This window comes from Pan paniscus, chromosome 13 (assembly GCF_029289425.2).
Source record: "Pan paniscus chromosome 13, NHGRI_mPanPan1-v2.0_pri, whole genome shotgun sequence".
NCBI classification, from domain to species: domain Eukaryota; kingdom Metazoa; phylum Chordata; class Mammalia; order Primates; family Hominidae; genus Pan; species Pan paniscus.
In genome coordinates, this window is record NC_073262.2 from 140,813,853 (window position 1) to 140,838,277 (window position 24,425).

At 44.8% G+C, this 24,425-nt stretch overlaps 1 protein-coding gene across 2 annotated transcripts in view; it reads right to left on the bottom strand.

The window, feature by feature from the left end:
- Positions 1-22,589, bottom strand: part of ILKAP (ILK associated serine/threonine phosphatase) — a 33,460-nt gene extending 10,871 nt beyond the window's left edge. The window contains exons 1-9 of one of the 2 annotated variants that reach the window (XM_034955471.4): positions 22,307-22,589; positions 13,630-13,695; positions 13,100-13,156; positions 8,710-8,829; positions 6,951-7,077; positions 3,991-4,097; positions 2,833-2,926; positions 2,466-2,553; positions 877-998 (exon numbers count right to left, since the gene is read on the bottom strand). In XM_034955471.4, coding sequence (XP_034811362.3) covers positions 877-998; positions 2,466-2,553; positions 2,833-2,926; positions 3,991-4,097; positions 6,951-7,077; positions 8,710-8,829; positions 13,100-13,156; positions 13,630-13,695; positions 22,307-22,361 — 836 coding nt within the window. In that variant the 5' untranslated portion in view covers positions 22,362-22,589. Of the gene's footprint in view, positions 1-876; positions 999-2,465; positions 2,554-2,832; positions 2,927-3,990; positions 4,098-6,950; positions 7,078-8,709; positions 8,830-13,099; positions 13,157-13,606; positions 13,696-22,306 lie in introns of those variants that run through there. The other variant, XM_057301553.1, reaches the window with a different exon arrangement.
- Between the last annotated feature and the right edge of the window lie 1,836 nt (positions 22,590-24,425).

The window sequence follows — 24,425 nt, forward strand, 5'->3', positions numbered from 1 at the left end:
TCAAAGGATAGGTAAGTGCAGTCTTATACTAAGAGATGACATCTCTCTTATCTCTGGCAGAAAATACAATTTTAATAGTCAAACTGTACAATAAACCAGAAAATACTCCTGGTCTAATTCATAATGCAATGTCCTTGAAGTGGAATTCTAAAGAAAAGACTTATGCCCTCCTTTAGCTGCCTTGGATAGAAGCAGATAATAAAACCAGAGCAGACATATGGTTTTCAAAGATTTAAAGAGAGAGTGAAATGAAACTGCAAAAGACAGAGCCAAGTAAGACATGGTCCTCTGTGCCAGTTGTTCCCAAGAAGTCCAAAGACAGTTCCCAAGAAGTCCAAAGACATTACTTAACCCGTCTTAACTACTTCAGATTTTCTCTCTGGAGAATTCACCTAAAACTGTAACTTATTCAATGTGAAAAGTGACAGGTTTTTTGTTTTTTGTTTTTTTTTGAGATGGAGTCTCGCTCTGTTGCCCAGGCTGGAGTGCAGTGGTGCCATCTTGGCTCACTGCAAGCTCTGCCTCCCAGGTTCACACCATTCTCCTGCCTCAGCCTCCCGAGTAGCTGGGACTACAGGCGCCCGCCACCACGAAAAGTGACAGTATTTAAGAAACTTCCTAGGCACAGAGAAAACACTGTGAATGGTAAATATGAATTTGTCCTTTTGCAAATGTAGGGAGGCAAGTTTCCTTCCACGTGGACACATGTGAAATCTACAACAGTCATCCACCTATGTCACCAGTGTTAGATCTCAGACAGAGCCTCGTCACACTGAAGACTACGTAACAGGGAAAGTTCTACTCCTTGAAGGTCTCGGGACCCTTCTACAGCTAACAGCCCTCCTTCCCATGAGCTCCTCTCAGTCCCTTGGTTACCTGACGTTTCCTCCAGCCTTCTGTATCCTCATCCGCTCTTCATACTGAGTTGGATTATGCTCTTTGCTGAGGCTTAAGGCTGCATGTTTTTGACTCTCCTCATTATAACGACACAAGATTGCCTGGGAAGATGGAGATTGTAATAGTCATGAAATTCAGTGGGCGCAGCATCTAAAGGTACCAGTTGAAAAAAACAGTTAACAATGGAGTTTGAAGAAAACAGTTAACAATGGAGTTTCACATTCAGCCTCCTGCTGATAAACTAAGTTCAGAGAATCAAGCAGCAAAGAAGTGTCAAAGACACAACAGTTAGGGAGAGAGTCGCCCCTGGTTTTGATATCAACTCTGGTACAAACTCTGCTGAATAACCACAGCCAAGCGCTCACTCTGGCTGTTGTCACATTTGTGACGTGAAAGGAAGCACTCAACAAGTATCAAGGTCCCTTTTGGCCTGGAGTCTAGAAGGCCAGAGACATGTCCATGAGCCTATGGAAAGCAAAGAGGAGGGCAAGCGTTGTGCATGCTGGCCGAGTGCCAGGTAGGCTGTCCACACCAGTGCCTCCAGGTGTTCTCGCCCCTGCCAGGTTCATTGTGTCTGTTTTATAGGAAGACACTGAGGCATGAAGAATAAGTAACTCAATAAAGTCACAGAGCAGAGCCAGGATTCAAATTTGGGTCTGACTCCTAAGTCTTTGTTTTTTTGCCAATTTTCCTCTTGCTATTTCTGAAGTCATGTGGTCTAAACACATGTGGGCTAAGGCCAGTCTACTAAAGGGCCACCAGAATGTAAACTCCACCAGGCAGGGGCTGTCATCTGTTATAGTCTCTGCCATACCCCTAGCACTTAGTATTTGATGAATCATCCCCCCAGAAGCATCGTGGGGAGGGGTCTAAAGATGCTGCTTAAGTGTGGACAGTCACTTGATTCCTGTGACTGCTGAGGGAGCAAGGAGGCCGGGTGAAAAAGCGGCAACGGAACGGAACACATGGTCCTGATGCAGAGGAGGCAGGGTCTGCATCCGGCTTTCCGCAGCAGCACCCTCTAGGCTTTACAGCATCCCCACGACTGTCACCAGGGGGAACAACACCCTGGGCTTTCTCCCTCAGCCAGGGACCGGGCTCGGGTGATGAATGGCACCTCATCTGGTATTTTCTAGCTACAGCTCTCAAGTTACTCTGAAATCACAGTAACTTTGATAGGCAGGGGTTAAAGCTTTTCATTCATTACTGTCTAAGGTCAGAGAAAGGAAATAAAAGAAGATTTAGGCTACTTGCATACTGATTACATTCTGATCCACAGCATCACACACACAAACCACGGGAGGAAAAAAGAAACAAAAAAGACGGGATCTGGGTTTTAAAGCACAAGTCTATCATAGGGCGTAAGTTCCCCAGAGAACAAACGGCCTCTAGCTGAGCTGCTGTTCCCTTACCCAGAAGTTAAACTGCAGCAGAACACTCTGCAGCAACCCCAGAAGAAAGGTTTCAACCAGACACCATCACTTTAATCTTATTCAACAAGTACGTGCTAAAGTCTTTTCCCCATAAAACGTATTGTCATCTAAGTGGGTGGCTCCAGAGCCACATACCCGACTATCTCCGAGGTTGGCAATATAAAGAATGTTGTCTACAGCCAGAACACACGTGGCAGTGGACCCATCTTTCCAGGCAGGCTTCCTGGGGGGAAACACATCAGAAACACAGTCACCACCAATAGCCCAGCACTTTGAGACTAATTTCCAGAGCTCAATGGGAAGTATCTTATATTTCAAAATGAACCATTTCCTTGATACTTGCTTTTTTTCTGTTTTAGATTTAGCTAACGGTTATAAAAGCTGAGTGCTACGCACTTTTCAGACAGTGAGCAATAGTGTTAAACCACATCAGAAGACTGAAATGCATTTAGGAAAACACCACGCACAGTCCACTCAAACTTCATCATCAAGTTATACTTACTGGCTGGAAGCTTGTTTAAGGAACTCTTCATCAGTATGCTTGAAAGTGTCCAAAAGGCATCTCTTCACGGTTTTCTCTACACTGATTACATCTCCTATTACAGAAGGGCCAAAAGAAAACAATCTCTCAAGGAGGGAAGATTATCCTCCTCCCACTGTCATTTTGGTTTGTTTTTTGTTTTATTTTTTTGAGACGGAGTCTCGTTCTGTCACCAGGCTGGAATGCAGTGGCGCGATCTCAGCTCACTGCAACCTCCGCCTCCCAGGTTCAAGAGATTCTTCTGCCTTAGCCTCCTGAGTAGCTGGGAATACAGGCGCGCACAACCATGCCAGGCTAATTTTTGTGTTTTTAGTAGAGACAGGGTTTCACCACATTGGCCAGGCTGGTCTCGAACTCCTGACCTCGTGATCCACCTGCCTCGGCCTCCCAAATGCTGGGATTACAGGCGTGGGTCACCACGGCTGGCCATTTTGTTTTTGTAATTTCTGCACATCAATTGATTTTCAAGCATGATTAAGAACAATCCCTATTTCTTTTTTTTTTTTAATTTTTTTTTCTGAGACTGGGTCTCACTCTGTCACCCAGGCTGCAGTGCAATGGTGCAACTGTGGTTCACTGCAGCCTCAACCTCCTGGGGCTCAGAAAATCCTCCCACCACAGCCTCCTGAGCAGCTGGGACCACAGGCACATACCACCATGTCCAGTTAGGTGTTGTTTTTTTTTTTTATAGAGATGGAGTCTCCCTATGTTGCCAGGCTGGTCTCAAACTCCTGGGCTTGAGTGATCTTCTGGCCTCGGCCTCCCAAAGTGCTGTGTGAGCCACCGTGCCCAGCCAGAACAATCTCTGTTTCCTCACATGTAACACAGTGCCATTTGAAGTTGGTTTACTAGTTTTCCAATAAAGGCAAGACACTAACTGAACCCAAAGACAATTGACAAAAGGTGCCTATCACTTAGAATCATGAGAAATGCCATTCTAAGTCACACCTGCATGGCCGCTACTCCTGGAAGCCTTGGCATCCACTCCTCAGCACCACTCTTTTAAGACTCATCAATGATTCTCTGCTAAAGCCAAAATAACACATCTGACTGCTTCACACAGCCAACCAAACAGCAATAACCAACTTGAGTATCAACTGATTTAGTTCTCAGTCTCACCTTTAGGAAATTTTCTGATTAAGTTTTGATGCAAATTCTGTGCAGCAAATTTTGAGGCTCGAATTCCTCCATGTCCATCAAAAACAGCAAAATATGAAACCCGAGTACTGAAAGAATGAATTGAGAGTTAATCAAATTCTCACAGCAAAAACCACACTTTTCCATTAAAGCTTTTAAATTTCGTCTCAAAGAGTAAACATTAATAAGTCAGAGGAAGTCACACTGGTTAAGACACCAGTCACACTGTTACAAATGGGGAAAAAAAGGCTTTAACTGAGACAAATATTTAAGTAACTTTCACAGCATTTTATCTTTTTTTTAAAAAAAAATACTTGTGTGTGGGCCAGGTGTGGTGGCTCATGCCTGTAATCCCAGCGCTTTGGGAGGCCGAGGCAGGCGGATCACGAGATCAGGAGATCAAGACCATCCTGGCTAACACGGTGAAACCCCATCTCTACTAACAATACAAAAAAATTAGCCGGGCGTGGTGGCGGGCGCCTACAGTCCCAGCTACTCGGGAGGCTGAGGCAGGAGAATGGCGTGAACCCAGGAGGCGGAGCTTGCAGTGAACTGAGATCGCACCACTGCACTTCAGCCTGGGTGACAGAGCGAGACTCTGTCTAAAAAAAAAAAAAACAAAAACACTGTGTGTGTGTAGGTGTGGGAGTGTTTCTGGTGAAGACTGCAAGACCTGCTAAAGGTCTAATATTCTAAAAGAGCTGTAACACTTTTCCCAGTATTTTACATTAAATGTTTAAAACTCACATTTGCTTCAAAGATCAAGATCTGTTAATTCTGATTTTTCACTGACAACAAAACTAAAATTCAGAACTCCGTTCCTATTTAAATCGGATTTGGTTTTAAACATTAACAAACAGATCAAGTTATTTATCGAAAACAGTAAAAAATACAGTCATGCATCACTTAACAGAAATGCATTGTTAGGTGACTTTGTTGTGTGAACATCATAGAACATATTTACAGAAACTAAGACAGCGCAGCTTACTACACACCTAAGCTACACACATGGTAGAGCCTATTGCTCCTAGGCTAAACTGCACAGCATGTTACTGCACTAAATACCATAGGCAGTTGTAACACACTGGTAGTATTTGTGTATTTAAACATACCTAAACATAGAAAAGGTACAGTAAACATGGTATTATGGCTGAACACGACAGCTCACGCCTGTTAATCCCAACACTTTGGGAGGTGGCCAAGGCAGGAGGATCACTTGAGGCCAGGAGTTCAAGACCAGCCTGGGCAACATAGCGAGACCCCCATCTCTACAAAATTTGTAATCTTATGGGAGCACCGTCATATATGCAGTCCATCACTGACTTGATGTTGTTATTCAGCACATGACTGCATAAGAGCAGGGAGGATATTACAGAATTGTTACTCAAATAAATTTTAAATATCTCATTTTTAAAACCTACCTTACTACTCTTATTCCCATTCCCCTTTCAAATGTTGCCAGAAAACCCACATATATGGAATAAAAGACATCAAATAAACTATTTCAAGGAAAAAAAAAACAAAAATGCCTATGAGAAATGACATTTATTCTAGAGAGCTTCTTTTCTTTCAAATTTTTTGGAATTCCTTTTCAATTTAGGATATCCTGAACCATGAGAAAAAAACCTCATCTGGTTTATAACTCAGAGCTGTTCTTACTGCCTGTTATTTGCAAGGCATGATTTAGTGTTCCCAATTAAATTTACACTCAATGGATCTGCCTTCTTGGGCTCCAGAGGTCCCTTTCCTAGTTTTAATGCAAATCCCAGGCTGGGTACGGTGGCTCATGCGAGTAATCCTGGCACTTTGGGAGACCAAGGTGGGAAGATGGCTTGAGCCCAGGACTCTGAGACAAGCCTGAGCAACTTAAGGAGACACTGTCTCTACAAAAAATTCAAAAAATTAGCCGGCTGTGGTGGCACATGCCTATGGTCCCAGCTACTCAGGACGCTGAGGTGGGAGGACTGCTTGAGCCTAGGAGGTCAAGCCTGCAGTGAACTATGATTGTGCCACTGTACTCCAGCCTGAGCAAGACAGCAAGACCCTGTCTCAATGGGTGTGTATCTCGTCCCCTCTACATATGATCAGCTGCTCTGCAGCAGCCATCACCTCATCTCCATGAGCAGACCTCATCTACTGGACAACGCCATCAGCCCAAACGGCTCCAGCACACCGTATGTTAATGACCAACTGGTGTCAGTAAAGGTACGTAATGTATTTATTATGTAATTCTGAATTATGTAACCTATGTAATATATATTATTAAATATGTACTATAATGTATGTTTACAGCCAACTTAATGTCCTACCTTCTGGTTTTTTTCCAGGCCCAAGAGCTTATCCAGAAGGCTTCATTTTAGTTTGTATAGTTGCAGCTAATTTTTCATTGTCTGTCTTTTCCTTGACATCATTTTGACTTTTGTTCTTCCTGGGCCCTGATTATCTGTACTAGCTCTGCTTGATCACCATTCATACTTTAATTAGTAGCTTCCAACTCTTATCTTCTAGGTCATGGATTAAAAACATTCTCTGCCAGAAGCCGCTCAGTTGCTGGTAAGGAGTAACACATGCTGCAGAGCCATGCTATGAAGCGTCATCTCCCGCTCAGCAGGGCTGCTCAACCGCGACACTACTGACATTCCAGGCTGAACAATTCTTTGTTGTGGGGCTGCCCTGTGCTTCTAAGATGTTTAGCAGCATCCCTAGTCTCTACCCACCAGATGCCAGTAACAACTCCCTCCCGCAGTTGTGACAAAAATGTACCCAAACACTGACAAATGTCCCCTGGGCGGGGAGCAAAATCAACCCCAGCTGAGAATCACTGATGTACAATCAAGTGATGTGTTAGATTTTCTAGTAAATACAAACTAGCCAGTCCAAAATGCCAGTCAGAACCCAGGAGATGTTAATGCCAGCCGGGCTTCCTACCACATGAGACTCACATGAGGGACGATGGGGGCCTACACTCCTCGGTGATGTCGTTCAGAATGACGTGGGCATCCTGCATCTCCTCCCTCTCACCCTTCCGCTCAGCCACATAGCCCTTCAGACCAAAGATCACCGAAGAGGCTAAGGAAAAGAGAACAAAAGAGCCAATACAAAACTGTGCCCAACCCTCTGGAAACCCTAGTCCCAGAGCAAATGAGAGGGAACTATGACTGTCTGACGCAGCAATATCCTAATGGCGCAAACAAATAAGCAATACCCCTTAAGGCATCTCCCCAGCTGCAAGTCTATAACTCAAATCAGAGCACTGTTGGACAGGGTGAGCTCTAAGAGGTTGCACAGGGACACAAAAGAGGAGTCAGTGAGCACAAAACAACTCTGTCTAGGGTGTAAGTCAAAGCATCAGGGCAAGGGATGTGCTGCCATCCCAGAGAAGTGAGATTCAAATCAGGCGAAAGGATCATGTGCAAATTAGTCTTGTGATAATTGAATAAGGACAAATGCAAGTCAGTCAGACAATGCAAGTCAGTAGAGTTTATCTCAAAAGCCCTTAAGATGCCCTGAAAATATGTATTTCCATGCTCAAGGCTGGTGAAGAATTTGAACAAACGGTAAGATCGGCTGCTTTTACTTCAACTCAGGAAGAAAAGGATAAAAGATTCCAATGCAGGCAGAGGTCTATTTACATTTAATGGTTAGACTCATTTAAGCTTATTTTCTGATACCTAATGCCAGACAAATAATAAAATGAACACTGTGAAGAGCTGTCTTCTGGGAAGTGACAAGCTAAGCTGAAGATGACATCTTCCCAGCAAAGCTACAAGTGGGTTTTTTCACATACCTCTGCCTGCATCATACAGCTTTCACTGAGGTAATCTGTGACAAAGGACAATGCAGTCAATGAAAATCCCACAGCTCGGGCCAGGCGCGGTTGCTCACGCCTGTAATCCCAGCACTCTGGGAAGCTGAGGCGGGCAGATCACAAAGTCAGGAGATCGAGAGCATCCTGGCTAACATGGTGAAACCCCGTCTCTACTAAAAATACAAAAAACTAGCCAGGCGTGGTGGCGGGCATCTGTAGTCCCAGCTACTCGGGAGGCTGAGGTAGGAGAATGGTGTGAACCCGGGAGGCGGAGCTTGCAGTGAGCCGAGATGGTGCCACTCCAGCCTGGGCGACAGAGTGAGACTCCATCTCAAAAAAAAAAAAAAAAAAAAAAAAAAAGAAAAAAAGAAAATCCCACAGCTCAAGAATACTTTAGTACCACAACTGAAGTATTCTCTTTAGTTAATACTTTTCGTTTTCTTCCTCACTAACTTTGACAAGTTACACAACTGACTACAAATTTCAACGGCTTTTTCCAGGCTTAGGGAAGCTGCCTACTAAGCTAAATCACGTAATTCAAAGCACTAATTGACAAACTGCAAACAAAGACTGGAAGTCAGAGAGAGACTAGGTGGTCAAAAAACTAACCATTCACTGCAGAAGGCTAAGAAAAAAACCACCTGTATTTTTTAACTCTTGAGGAACAAATGTAGGTTTCCTATCTGATCAAAGGTAGGATCAGAGATAGATGTACATGAAAAGTAGGAGAAAGCACAGAGAAACTTGGAAATTCATTTGCAAAAAGGGAACCCTACTCATTTCTTAAATACAGACATAAAAAGAAAGTATTATTAGAAAGCTGAAACTGGTTTTGCTCTGGGTTGTTTTAAAATATGAAGTCTAATACATTTGTTTTCAAATTGTCTGAAAACCTTTACAAACTTTCTTTTCCACAAGCTCTTCACTGCCATTCTTCTCTTCCTCGGAGGTTTTTCTCTTTGCTCCTTTCCCTTCAGTCTTTACCATCTGGGATATTGATGTGGCAAGAGAACCTGGAAATAAAGTAAAAGCCAGACAGAAACACAGCTGTAGACTGTTGGAAAAAGTCACTAGTAGACTGGGCTTCATCCTAGCACTCAAAGACAAGGTCATTTGAAGCAAGGACTGGCAGACACAGGCAGACCCAGGAGTTGTGTCTTCATGGTCGGCGGGGAGGGGGAGGGGGGGTCCCACAGTGAGAGAAAATAAAGTTAAGATCCAGGCCCTGAGTCAAACTGACCCTGCTGAAGGGGTTTGTAAAAGACTTTTCCCAGTGGTAAAAATACATGGTTTTTTTTGGCCTGTAGCATATACGTGTTTTTATATCCACAGGCTCTTAGTGTTAAACAAACACTTACGAAATCTGTAAGCAAACTAACATATCCTAATCACGTTCCAAAAAGTAACAAGTACTCGAAAAGGCTCAAAATGAGGTAAATGGCAGCCTTTAAGAACTGTAATACATCCTTTCAAAGGCAAAATAAGGCTGCCACAGCTGTTCCCACTAGCAAAAGGATGAATCTGTACTCAAAGCTAAGGGAATCTGCGGTGTTATGTGTTTGAAATGAGAAAAGTCAAGTTTCAAAGAGGTGTGCAACTTAACCTTTCAGTCTCAGCTGTCTTCACCCGTGCGTAACATGGTAAGAATACTGTCATCTCAGAGGGATGTTTGAAAATGGGTTAGGACAAGTAGGAAGAGCATTTGTCACAGTGCCTAACACATCAATCTCCAATAAGGGCAGCTGCTGTCCTAATAAATGACTTGAAATGTTCTCTGCATTTAGGTATAAAAGTATGCAACAGCCAGATGCAGTGGCACATGCCTGCAGTCACAGCTACTTCCGGAGACTGAGGCAGAAGGATCACTTCAGCCCAGGCATTTGAGACCTGCCTGGGCAAAGTAGTAAGACGTTTCTCTTAAAAAAAAAAAAAAAAAAGGATGCAAGTACTTATTACTTACTCAACCTACTCTTTGCCAGACATTTCTTCTTCTTTTTGTTTTTGACACAGGGTCTCATTCTGTCACACAGACTAGAATGCAGTGGCATGATCACAGTTTACTGCAGCCTCCAACTCCTGTGTTCAAGTGATCCTTCCATCTCAGCCTCCTGAGCAGCTGGGACTGAAAGCAGGAACCACTACACCCGGCTAATTTTTAAATTTTTTTGGTAAACACAAGGTGTCTTTTTTTTTTTTTTTTTGAGACGGAGTCTACTCTGTCGCCCAGGCTCGAGTGCAGTGACGCAACGTCAGCTCACTACAACCTCCACCTCCAGGGTTCAAGCAATTCTCCTGCCTCAGCCTACAGGCGTGCACCATCACACCCAGCTAATTTTTGTATTTTTGTATTTTTAGTAGAGACGGAGTTTCACCATGTTGGGTAGGTTGGTCTCGAACCCCCTGTGTCAGACATTTCTTAGTGCTGAGGAAAAAGTAATGAAAATGTTCCTGCCCTCAAGAAGCGCAAATTAGTTGCACAAGGCCCTATTTCTGCAACAGTATAACATAATACACATATGCACCCTGCATGAGGCAACACAGATGTTTCCAACAGTATCTCTCCCAAAGGTCCCCATTAGTGTCCTGTGGCTTACTGTATGGGTTCCAGTTTTCCCCATATGGATGTGAAACTTTCTTCCTTTAAAATTCCAAAACAGATGGCCAGGTGTGGTGGTTCACACCTGTCATCCCAGCACTTTGGGAGGCTGAGATGGGCAGATCATCTAAGGTCAGAAGTTCAAGACAAGCCTGACCAACATGGCGAAACCCGGTCTCTAATTAAAATACAAAAAATTAGCCGGGCATGGTAGTGCCTGTAATCCCAGCTACTCGGGAGGCTGAGGCACGAGACTCACTGGAACCCAGGAGGCGGAGGCTGCAGTGAGCTGAGATCTCACCACTGCGCTCCAGCCTAGGCAACAGAGCAAGGCTCCATCTCAAAAAAAAAAAAAAGAAAAGAAAAAGGCCAGGCGCAGCGGCTCATGCCTGTAATCCCAGCACTTTGGGAGGCAGAGGCAGGCGGATCATGAGGTCAAGAGATTGAGACCATCCTGGCCAACATGGTGAAACCCCGTCTCTACTGAAAATACAAAAATTAGCTGGGTGTGGTGGCAGGTGCCTGTAGTCCCAGCTACTCGGGAGGCTTAGATAGGAACTTGAACCCGGGAGGTAGAGGTTGCAGTGAGCTGAGATCGCAACACTGCACTCCAGCCTGCCAACAGAGTGAGACTGTCTTTAAAAAAAAAAAAGAAAAAGAAAAAGAAAAAAAGAAAAATAATAAAATTTCAAAATAAAGACACCTTACAGGTTTGTTATTGACTTCTAAGCAAATTACACTGTAGTCTGAGAATGTAGTCTGTACAAGAAACAGATTATTGAGGCTTATTTTATGGCTTAGTACATAATCAACTTTTGTAAATGGTTCCTGCCCGCTTAAGAATGTGTTATCGGGCCGGGCAAGGTCGCTCACACCCGTCATCCCAGCACTTTGGGAGGCCGAGGCAGGCGGATCACGAGGTCAGGAGATGGAAACCATCCTGGCTAACATGGTGAAACCCCATCTCTACTAAAAATACAAAAAAATTAGGTGGGCGTGGTGGCAGGAGCCTGTAGTCCCAGCTACTTGGGAGGCTGAGGCAGCAGAATGGCATGAACCTGGGAGGCAGAGCTTGCAGTGAGCTGAGATTGCGCCACTGCACTCCAGCCTGGGCGACAGAGCAAGAGACTGTTATCGGCTGGGTGCAGTGGCTCACGCCTGTAATCTCAGCACTTTGGGAGGCTGAGGCGGACAGATCACAAGGTCAGGAGTTCGAGACCAGCCTGGCCAATATGGGAAAACCCTGTCTCCACTAAAAATACAAAAATTAGCCAGGCATGGTGGCACACGCCTGTAGTCCCAACTACTCAGGAGGCTGAGGCAGGAGAATCGCTTAAACCCGGGAGGTAGAGGTAGCAGTGAGCCAAGATTGCGCCACTGCACTCCAGCCTGGGTGAGAGTGTGAGACTCCGTCTCAAGAAAAAAAAAAAAGAATGTGTTAACTTCTCAAGAAATCTAAAACACTAGACCCAAGATTATATATCCAAAAAATTAAGCTTGTTAATAGTGTTATGTAAATCTTCTAAATTTTTACTACTTTGCCTTTTGTCCTGTAGATAAATAAGAGACAGCTATGCTTCATCTTCATTTCTTCTATTAAATCCCTTAACAGCCTTCTTTGAACATATTAACTTTCCTTTTTTTTGGAGACAGAGTCTTTCTCTGTCACCCAGGCTGGAGTGCAATGGTGTGATCTCAGCTCACTGCAACCTCTGCCTCCCGGGTTCAAGCGACTCTCCTGCCTCCGCCTCCTGAGTAGCTGGGACTACAGACACGTGCCACCACGCCTGGCTAATTTTTGTATTTTTAGTAGAGACAGGGTTTTGCCATGTGGGCCAGGCTGGTCTTGAACTCCTGACCTCAAGTGATCTACCCGCCTTGGCTTTCCAAAGTGCTGGGATTATAGGCGTGAGCCACCACGCCGAGCCAGAACATATTAACTTTCATTACAACTAAGGGTACTATCTTTATTGGGAAGGTTTCAGGCCACACTGTGAGTGTGAGGATGCTGCAATTTTTTGGTATGGGTCCTACCCCTGAAGATTGAGAATTCTTATGTAAGATGACTGTAGTACTTTTTCTAAAATATGGAAAATATGCCTGCATACGAAATGGGATTACCTGCATTCCCCACTGCCCCCACACCATCTATCTCCCAACCTCTCCTAACCCTCACCTTCCCCAACCAGAGGAGCTCTACCTAAGAAGTTCTCATGAGACAGAATCATACCTTTGCCGCAATGGCAACAGGAATCTGCTCTATTCTTCCCTTCTACTTAATTAGGACATAAAAAGGAACATTTTCAGGAGGAGGTAGAGCCAATGCTACTAGCCTTGATACATTTGAGTAAGCACTCTGTTTAACAAGGCAAATCGGAATAATGAACTCTGAATTTTTAAAAAATGTTAATAACAAAGTTAAGAGTAAATTAGTGAACTCTTAACTCTTAAAGGCAGTTCCAACAATCTGAACCTCAAGAAGTTAGTATCACCAGAAAGTGATACAGTATTATCTTATCTTTGTGCTTCCAATTAATGTGCCTGTTTATAGTTTTAGTAAACCTTATGCTGTATTATGACTTAATGTCATCCAAAATCCTGTTTAAAAACCTATACATAAATTTCACATAAGAGTAAAATACTATGTATTATTTCCATCAGCACCTTGGATTTTTCCTACCACTTACCTGAATCGCCACTGCTAGCGGGTGGGAGATCATCAAAAAGCAAAGGTCCCCCTGATCCTGAAACACAGCAGAACACTTAGTGAGCCCACAAAAAATATGTAAGGCTTAAGTTTCAGAATCCATCCCACCAGGACACCTATGTAGGTTACTGAAATAAACTCAAAACTTTGCGTCAATCCAGTGGCAACTCATACTGCAATGAATAATATCTTGAACCTATTTTAAAGTCCTATTATTTCAAAGGAAATAAAAATCTGCCTTAAAAAGTTAAATTGTACTTCAGGTAGTAAAATAAATACTCAAATGAACCAGAGAAAACTGCTCCACATTTCCTCGCAGTACTTCTCAGGGCTAGCGACTAGCAGATTTTTCTGCCTTACCTGATGCCATGGATTCAAAACTTAAAGACAGTCCAACACCTAAAACATCTGTGTGTTGAAAATGGGGGAAAGGGAAAAAGATTGAGACAACTACAATCCCAGGATGAGTAGAGACGTTGACACACACCTGGGAGAGCCTGAAGACTGTACCTGAGTCAGTACTGCTGGCCGGAGGGAGGTCATCAAAGAGCAGGGGTCCTTTCTGAGCTTCTTTCCCTAAAACACAGAAAACCTGTTTAGAGAGCATATGGTCATCACCCAGGACAGATTTTCAAAGAGGAAGATCATGTGGTCTCCCCTGCTTTGAGACAAGTTTGCTATTAGATTCTAATTTTCTCCTTCCTGTTGGGCAAATTTTAAAAACATATTTTCTTAACAGCTTTTTTAATATGGACGTCTGTTTCCAACAGTTACAGTCAACATAAAAGCAATGACTGATGCCCTAACAGGCATTTTCAGGGCCACTGAATATTTTGAGGAAAACAAGTATTTTCTTGATAATTTCATTATTGAAAGCATGAAACATTTAAAAGTCTTTCTTTAAAATAGAATCCTGGGAAGAAAAAAACTGATTCTAGACCAGGAAAACAATACTTGAGACTTCAAGATAGACGTTCAGAAATTTGGGGCGGGGTGGAGGAGGGGCCTTCAAAGACCTACAGGTTTATAAAAATCCTATTTCAGTAACATTCTGCAAGGGAAGAAAATCTGTTGGAACCTGGTGTCCCTAGCCCCAGCACAGTGTCTGATTCAATAAATAGCTATGGAGAAAATAAGGAGTTTCAGGTAACCAAAGACAGATAGCCTCAGGAGAAAGTCAGGAAACTCTTTTAACAAAAAATGTGAAGATTTACACTCCAAAAGTATGTCTTAAATGTTTTATGCCCAATTATCTTTTTCCACATAAAATTTAACGACCATTCCTTATTATCCAGCTTTTTCCTGAAATTCTGTTTAAGCTATTAGATATCTGAACTGGCACACAAGAATCCAAGTTGAAAGTATACACGTTCACCTCCTGCAAAGTTCAACACACCAACCAAACACACCAGCTTTATCCCACCTCTTGCTCCTCAGAGTTCAAGTATAAAAACGTGCTCATTTACGCCAGGCGCAGTGGCTCATGCCTATAAACCCAACACTTGGGTAGGCTGAGGTGGGAGGATTGCTTGAGTCCCGGAGTTTGAGACCAGCCTGGACAACATGGCAAAAAAATGTCTATGAAAAAAATACAAAAATTAGCCAGGTGTGGTGGCAGGCGCCTGTAGTCCAAGCTACTCAGTAGGCTGAGGTGGGAGGATCACCTGAGCCCAGGGAGGCCAAGGCTTCAGTGAGCCATGATTGGGCCACTGCACTCCAGCCTAGGCAACACAGTGAGACTCTGTCACGAAAAAAAAAAAAAAAGTACTCACTTAAAAACCAATTCACTTTTTTTTTTTTTTTTTTTGAGACTGAGTCTCACTCTGTTGCCCAGGCTGGAGTGCAGTAATGTGATCTTGGCTCACTGCCTCCACCTCCCGGGTTCAAGCTATTCTCCTGCCCCAGCCTCCTGAGTAGGTGAGATCACAGGCGCACACCACCATGCCCAAATAATTTTTGTATTTTTAGTAGAGACATGGTCTCACCATATTGACCAGGCTAGTCTTGAACTCCTGACCTCAAGTGTTCTGCCTGCCTCAGCCTCCCAAAGCGCTGGGATTACAGGGGTGAGCCACCATGCCTGGTCTAATTTTTGTATTTTTAGTAGAGACGGGGTTTCACCATGTTGGCCAGGTTGGTCTCAAACTCCTGGCCTCAAGTGGTCCACCCGCCTCAGCCTCCCAAAGTGCTGGGATTACAGGTGTGAGCTATTGTGCCAGGCCAAACACCAATTCAACTAAACAAATAAATTTATATCCCCCAAGAGGATCATCCCTATCATCTTTTTGCCTCCATTTAGAAATGAACTGGGTATCAACTTTCTTCTTTTAAAAATAAAAGCTTTAATTAAAAATTTATAAACTTAAGGGAATGAAATTTCTCCCGGGGTCTTTGTGTCAGAAGTACCTAAAATACACAAGAAATTCCTGAGTTAACAAAAAATAACTATTTTGCTTTATATCCCTAATACAAATGGGAAAATGTATTCTAATCCTTCAGGATGACCCTAAACAAATTAAGGAATTGCAAATACTTTCACTTTTCTTACAAGTGACATAAAGACTCTATTAGAAGTATATAAGAAGCAGAAGAAAGCCATTAAAAAGTATTTAGTATGGCCAGGTGTGGTGGCTCACACCTATAATCCCAGCACTTTGGGAGGTCAAGGTCAGGACTGAGGTCAGCAGTTCAAGATGAGCCTGACTAACATGGTGAAACCCTGTCTCTCCAGAGATACAAAAATTAGCTAGGCATGGTGGCGGGTGCCTGTAGCCCCAGCTACTTGGGAGGCTGAAGCAGGAAAACAGCTTGAACCTGGGAGGCGGAGGTTGCAGTGAGCTGAGATAGCGCCACTGCACTCCAGCCTGGGGGACAAAACCAGACTCTGTCCCCACCACCCCAAAAAAGTATTTAGGATAACCATTACTCAATGTATTAATCCACTTACAAGAATTCCTAATGTCCCGAAGTAGGTCACTTTTGCCCAAGCATTGGGTCTAACAATCACAACGCCCATTCTCCGGACAGACTCAAAAACCACATGAGATGATCCAGACAATCACGCTGCATTCAGTGGTGTCACAGAGCCACATGTCTTAGGACAAGGGAGGGGACATTTACAGGTAACAGCCCAACATGAAGAGCAAACAACCCTTCCGCTTGTACCAGGTCATATTTTAATTTTTGAATTAACTTGCCCATCTAAATCAGGTCTTTCCACTGCCACTGTACAAGGGAGGAAGTCTTCTTTTACCCAGGTAATAAATATATTTTCAGTTCTTGTAAGCATTCCTCACGATGCAACTTACAGCTTAGTATTAATACTAGCCTGGCCCCCTCTCCGCTGGCTACAATTCAGTCAGATGGTGCCCCAAACTGAGCCCCATCCCCAGAGAACTGCCTATCACCTTCTTTCTCACTCTGGAATACTACGAGAGGTATTTCAATTAAACACAATGAGACCATCCTACATTTTGCTGGCCACAACTGGGAATGGCTTCTAAAAATGATAATACTGCCTGCCTGTCAGGCACTATTCTAAGAGCTCCACACATCTTCTCATTTAATTCTTATGAGATAGGTACTATTATTATTTACCGATGAAAAAACTGAGGCACTGAGGTCAATTACCTGTTCAAGATCACAGAGCCAGTAAGGAGTGGAGTGGGGATTCAAAGCCATGCAGTCCATGCTCTTAGTGAGGTACTATGCTGCCTCCATACATGGGCACCCTTCCAGAAACTTCATAAACATCAACTCATTTTACCCTTACAACAATCCTATGATGATAATCCTGAGATTTTATAAAATCTCTGGAAATAATTTTTGCATCATCAAAAGGATCTAACTTAGAAGTCTGTATGTGGATTCTTTAAAAAAAAATCTATAGGTCATAGATACATAAGGAAACTACTGATTAGTCAAAACCTTAGATTCTTTTTTTTTTTTTAAATTGAGACAAGAGTCTCGCTCTGTGAGCCAGGTTGGAGTGCAGTGGTGTGATCACAGCTCACTGCAGCCCCAACCTTCTGGGCTCAAGCAATCCTCCCTCGTCAGACTCCCGAGTAGCTGAAACTACAGGCATACACCACCATGCCCAGCTAATTTTTTAACTTTTTGTAGAGACGGGGTCTCACTATGTTGCCCAGGCTGGTCACGAACTACTGTACTCAAGCAATCTTCCTACCTCAGCATCCCAAAGTGCTGGGATTACAGATGTGACCCACTGCTCCAGGCCCTTATATTCTATTTTGAATAAACTGAAATTCAAAGCATTGGGGGCTGCAATCATTGGACAAAGTGTGACCCTGACCTAAAAATCTGGAAGAGGCCCCTCCCCTAATCTTAAAAATATTAGAACCCTAATAAGAATACAAGACTAAAAATGTTCATTAATCATAGTTAATCTCATCTAGAACTTTTTTTTTTCCTCAGTTATCTACATTCTGGAGCTAAGTCTACTGGAAGTTATATACTATGCTGAGAAAAATACCCTTGAGTTGATCATATTCAGGTTAAAGGTTGCTGTATCCAATAAAGTTAAAAAAGGATGTTAAAATATTTTGCCTAAATTGTTTTTTATACCTCAATTTTTTCAACTATAAAATAAATCCAGGTGTTTTCCAAACACCACAGAGGTATTATCAGAAAAAAGGGGGGACAGGTTCCGCCACACCCCCCAACCACAGTATGAGTTTGGTGTATCCTTTCCACTTTCCTTAATGCTCATGCACATGGACTCATGCATTTTAATTTGTAGAAGACAGAGTCATACTCTACACAATACTCCACATATATTGTTCACATAACCCATCAAGGCATGCTCCAGGCCAACACACCCGAGTCTAATTCATCCTCTCCAACAGCCACACATGGGAAGCATCTCCAGTCATTCGACCAGATCCTTACTGATGGGTTCAAGCTTTTCCCAGTTCTTCATATGATAAGTGACGCCACAATCAACAATCTGATACATGTATTCCTGCTTTATCTGTTAGACTGCTCGTCAAAGGATATTAGTTTAAATCTGATAGAAGCCAAAATTTGTTCCCCAAAAAGTTGTAATTTTCACTCCCAAAACACTTTATGAGAAAGTCTACTTCGCTATACATTCACCAATGTTACCAACTGTTGCTAATCTGATGGGTGAAAAGGTAAATAGTTCCTCAGCAACTTTCCGTTGATGGGCCATTTGTATTCCTTACCTCTGAACTGGGAGGATACATCCTTTGACCATTTTTCTAGTGGGTTTTATTTTTTCCCATTAATTCTGTGAGCCTTTCTTATACCCTTAGTAATGTATATTGCAATTATTTTCTCGGTTTGTCTTTTGCCTTTATAGTATCATTTGTCCTGCAGAAATTTTAAATTTTTACATAGTCAAATTCACTTTTTTATGACTTTTTTCTTGTTCAACCCTGTAGTTTTACAATCTGTTTTCCTCTAATACCTTAACCTTTATGTTCAAATATTCTTCTTTTTTTTTTTTAATCGTAGAGACAGGGGTCTCACGAAGTTGTGCCAGGCTCTTCTCAAATTCCTGGCCTCAAGCCATCCTCCTGCCTTGTTCCCCCAAAGCGCTGGGATTACAAGTATGCGCCATCGAGCCCAGCCTCCAATTTTTTTAAAGTATTTTTAAGATGGTGTGGCCATCAAATATTTTATTTCCTCCTCAACAACTGACCATCAATTTTTAAAGTACTAGTGTAGCAACCAAATAAGTAAAAGAACCACCCTATAAAAGTGAAATCAAGTTACTGGCGAAGCAATTTTAAACCATGACACCTTCAACTGACATACATGGATTGTCAATATAAGCTGCCAATCTTAAAGACATCAAGTCGGCACTTTTATGGGTATGACATAGGAAAGTTCCATTTCTGCCTGATATGAATAAACACTTTTTTTTAGGTAAAATATATACATCTCTCCTTTAAAAAACTTGATTCATTCAGCAATTAAAACTTTTAAGGGCTTGGATGAAAACTACTAATTTAGCAAAATACCTGAAATATTTAGTGCATTCTATGTATTTTTCTAGATTATAAACATTTAAGAGGTTTAGGGGTGGGAACATTAGATGCAACGTTTAAAACAAAAATAAAAAGATCTAAACAAAATATTAATACATTTGATGTGATATAAGCAGTGTAGTATTCTCCCTTTGGACACTCAGTGCTTTCCCATAATTCATTTAAGACTGCGTTTTTCCACTTTTAAACAACTGCTAATGGCTCAGCCAGGCACAGTGGCTTACCACTGTAATCCCAGCACTCTGGGAGGGCCAAGGTGGGCAGAACACTTGAGCCCCAGGAGTTCGAGAGCAGCCTGGGCAACATGGCAAAGCCTTGTCTCTACAAAACATACAAAAATTAGCTGGCTGTGGTGGTGCGCACCTGTAGTCCCAGCTACCAAGGAGGCTGAGGTGGAAGAATCACCTGTGCCCACGGAGGTCGAGACTGCAGTGAGCTGTGTTTATGTCACTGCACTCCAGCCTGGGCGACACAATGAGGCTGTCTCAAAAATAATAACCCTGGCTAACATCTATAAAACACTATACATTCTACCCCACACTATGTGCAGCACCATACATACTGTACTAATTTGTGCAGTAACAGTGGGAAGTGTCGCCCCTTTTTACACATGTAGGAATAGCCACAGAAGGCACAGATAGCAAGCGAAGAGCTGGATTCTAAATCAAGTAGTCTGGTTACACTTTCTGAACAACTTTTCTTGAGCTCTGGGAAAATAACGAGGTCTTTTATTGTTCACTGCATTAGAGATTTGTGGTACCCACATATCATGTGTGAGGGTCATGATGCACAGTTTAGACTCATTATTCCATTCACTTTAGCAATCAATATGATTTATTCAAAGTATGGTTTTTTTTTAAATCACAGTATTTTCACAAGTATGTGAAACCAGATTCTGTTCTTGTACAAACGATTTTAACCTGTCAAATCTCATCTTGTTGGTTGTAGCTAACAGCCTGCAATGATAACTATGGATCCCAATTGTCACTCATTTTAGTACTTATCCCTCTCAGCTTCCAATCATCTACAAATTCTGAGATCTTCTTCGTTTTAAAGCTATTTTTAAAAATACACTCAGCCAAGCAGGACCTGTTGACAATGTCAGTGCCCTCCTGGCAGATGGGGAGCAGCTGACCAATCCAATCTCAGGGAGGTCAGCAGTTTAAACACCATGCACCCCCTCTGCCACCCTTTCAGCTCAGTCAAGGTTGGAAACTGAGTTTGGAAATAACGGCAACAGGATGTACCTTTCCCACTGTATCTGGCAAAAGGCTGCTAAGGTGCCAACTTATGAGATTCTGAGTTGCCAGGTTTTTTGTCAGTCAAGGGAGCCTGCTCCTGAGCAGAACCTAATTAATTGCAGGTAAAAAGCAATGGAGATTTTAAGACTCATAGGTTTACACGCACACTGGTGAATCCAAATGCTGCCCCAAATATATTCAGATAGAAATTATACTTCATTGACAGAGAAAAAAGACTGCTACACAAAGCCAATTTTTACCCACAGCTAAAACCGTGGTTATTTTGAAAATGAATGGCTGAGTCAAGTTCAAAGACTCCAGGACCAGTTACTGAGATGCTCTGTACCATCAGAACGGTCAGTGGGGGCAGGGCGCGGTGGCTCACACCTGTAATCCCAGCACTTTGGGAGGCCGAGGCAGGCGGATCACCTGAGGTCAGGAGTTCAAGGCCACCCTATCCAATATGGTGAAACCCCGTCTCTACTAAAAATATAAAAATTAGCCGGGTGTGGTGGTCGGCGCCTGTAATCTCAGCTAGTAGGGAGGCCTAGGCAGGAGAATTGTTTGAACCCGGAGGTTGCGGTGAGCTCAGATCTCACCATTGCACTCCAGCCTGGGCGACAAGAGTGAGACTCCGTCTCAAAAAGTAAAATAAAATAAAATGTTTTCTCGCCCAGAATTACTGCAAATCACAAGCCTGAACATCCTTGGAAGCTCAATTCAAACACTGCCTCCTTCCCCAGTCTCTCGGTGCGCGACAATCCCTCCTCAAGAGTCCTCAGCATTTCCCACAGTCATTAACTTTTGCCAGTTTTAATTACCGTAATTAGTACCCTTCAGAAAGCAGCTCTTAGCGAAGGCTGGGCCTTACTCACCTCCGTCTACCCTACAACAGCAGCTCCCAAACCACTGGTCTCCAGCCCCCGCTGGGTTGGCCTGGGGATTTAGTAACAGATTCGGAAACCCCACTCTCAGGGATTCGGATTTACTGGGGCTGAGGTGGGCCTGGAAATCGGAACGTCTTAAGTTTTCCAGGTTTTCTGCCCCCAAGTTAAATTTTGTAATAAGGCCCTAAACTACAACATCAAGCTGGAAGTCTTGCATATGAAATATTCACGCGTTTTGACAGATGAAACCCGGAGACTGTAACCCACAGGACGCAGGGATTAACACAGGCCCTGTTTCAAGCTGCTAGGATGCTGAGCTCAAACCACAGCCCACAGGGACTCCCACTGGCAGGGGCCAGGGCTTAGCAGATGAGCGGACCCCTTAACTTTAAGGAGAGGGGGAACTTCCCGTGGACCAGAAAAAAAACAAAACTACTGTTAATTATCACAAAATCACAGGATGACAGAGGAGGCATCCTGTCTTCCGGGCTTCAAAAACACGAAGGATTAAGATGGTGATTAATTCAATCTCCAGTGCAAATAAAAACGCCAAGCCCCTGAACTTGCACCGGCCCGGAACGCGGCCGTTCCACAGCCCTCGGGTGAAGTGCGGCCCGGAAGCCGCGGGCGGGCGACGCGCAAGGCAGCCCAGGCCGCGGGTGGAATCGGGGCGCGGGCGCCCGCGGTGCCGCCGGGCGTTCAGAGCCGGTCCCTCGGGTCGGCCCATGCGGTCGCGCCGGCGCCTTTCACCGCCACGCAGAGGGGCCGTGGCCACGACGGCTCGGCCCTTTCCTTCCTGCGTAGCGAAAATGGCGGAGCGGCCTCTCCGAGCTCCGCGAGCGACCGGGCCTCCGACAGGGCCGCCAGTGGGCCGGACGGGGCCTGGCCAGGCAGGAGCAGGCCCCGTGCAGCCCGCGCCGCCCGCCGCCTCCCAGCGCGGGCGCCGCCTCAGCCGCCCCGGGCCTCAGGCCGCCCCCATCCCGCCTGCTCTCCCTTCCCTGGCCGGCCCGGCGGCAACGCCGCTTACCGCCAGCCGGGCGCGGCGAGCGCTCGGGCTCCGGCAGGTCCCCGAAGAGGTCCATGGCGGAGGCTGGGTGGAGGTGGCAGCAGCGACAGACACTCAGCCCGCGAGCAGCGGCCGGGCTCCACACCCCGGGCGGGCGGCAGCAGCGGGCGGGCGACGGGCAGGGACGGCCGGCGCCGTCAGTCACCTGCAGGGAGAGTCCCGGACGCCACCAATCGGCGCGCGGCGTGGCCCAGCCGCCCCAGAGGGCTGCGCGCGGGCTGGGCAGGGCGGCTGGGGGCGGGGCGATGCGCATGCGCGTGGGCCCCTCCCGCGCCCCGACTGCGAGCCGGACGGACGGCGCCGTCTGGGCCCCGCGGTGTTTCCCGCCTTGGCGAACCCCGGGCCCCTCCTGCTTTTCCTTGGCGGGGGGTGTCCGATTTCTGTCAAGTTTCGTTGAGTTCCTGTCCAAGAAGCCCTGTCCAGAGAGAAACGTCTGAGCTCAAGGGCGGCCCCTGATGCCTGGGAAGGCTTTCTGGAGCTCTTGCCATCTCTTCGGCTCGTCCTTTCACCACGGCGTGCCTGGTTTCTGGCCTGTTTTAGAGACTGAGAAACCGAGGCTTGGATGGAGCGGCCCTGGGCGTCAGGACGGAAACCTCAAAAGATGCCGGAGGGAAAGGAGGCATTCCCTGACCTGTCTGCACCCACTGGTGTCTGTGGGGAGCGGAGAAGAGGGGCTCCTCCTTGATGGTGTCCCCCTCCATGCCTGTAAAGAGAAAGGCGGCCACTGACATCGGGGAGCTGGCCTGGTTCTGCAACCAGGACTTGGGGTTGCTCTGGCACAAACAGCTAGGCCTGGGTGTTCTCTTTGAATGTGAACAATTTCATAAAACACCAACATCAGGCCATGATACAGATCAAGAGAAAAAAACAGACCACTGTGTAATCAAGTGTGAACACAGACAAAACAGGAACACTGTCCAAGCCGCAAAAGTGACCACATTCCCCTCGTCTTGGCCAATAAGAGTGATTGCTGCTTCTTTACCATTACATGTTTAGCCTTTGTCTCGTCCTCCTGCCGTCTAGATAAGCTTCATCAAGATATCCAATCATGGAATCCTCCTCTTCCTGACATCCAATCCGGAGCAAAGGCCCGTTTCCATAAATGTTTCCCCAAATCAACTAACACAAACCCAAATCTTACACCTCCGTTCCAACATCGTTTACCCAAGTTCCCCAGGTTATGTGGTCTCCCTCCATGCAAAGAGTTTTCAGCCCAGTTCATTCCGGGGCAGATGTATTTCTGACGCTCTCTGGCTGTAGGACACGGAGGGAGCCCAACAAGGCTTCATGCCTCTCATCTGCGTGGCTTCTCACTAGCAACCGTTTGAGATCTTCATGCTGCCTCCTCCATTACAGCAGAAACACTCACGTAACAATGCTTGTAACAGTTAAAGAAAGAGGAAAGAAATACAAAAAGCGGCTCAACATTAAAAGGTTTATTTCAGAGAATAAACCTGAGAGGGGATTCTGGCCAATTTCGATCAGGAGCGCTCTCTCTTACAGACTAAGCATTCTCTCTTACAGACTAAGGATATTTAAGGGTTTTGGAAGTGGGGGAACGTTTATTGCAGGGTTGGAATGTCTCTGGTCGGAGGGGAGGCTATTGGAGGAGAGGCTATTTCAGGGTCGGCATGTTTCTGGTTGAAGAGGGGTTTATCTTAGGGTTGGAATATTTCTGGTTATGCTGACAGCCATTAGGCTGATGTTCTGGGGTAGGATTTAGGTGGTTTTTTAATCAAGGGGAACTTAGAAAGGTGGTGTTTGTCCAAGATGGCAATGCTCCTGCTCTGTCAATCCAGTCTCTATAGTTATGAAAAGGACAAGGCGCAGCGCATTTTTTCTGGCTATTTCCTGCTGGGGGAGTGAGCAGAGAGTTCTTTGGTTTCAGATTGATTGCAGGAGTAACGCTGTCTGTAGATGTTTTTGGGTAATTGTCTGTGAGATGGCCATGATCCTGCTGGTTAAAAATCTTTGAAAAAGGTGGCCAGGCGCGGTGGCTCACGCGTGTAATCCCAGCACTTTGGGAGGCCAAGGCAGGTGGGTCACGAGGTCAGGAGATCGAGACCATCCTGGCTAACAT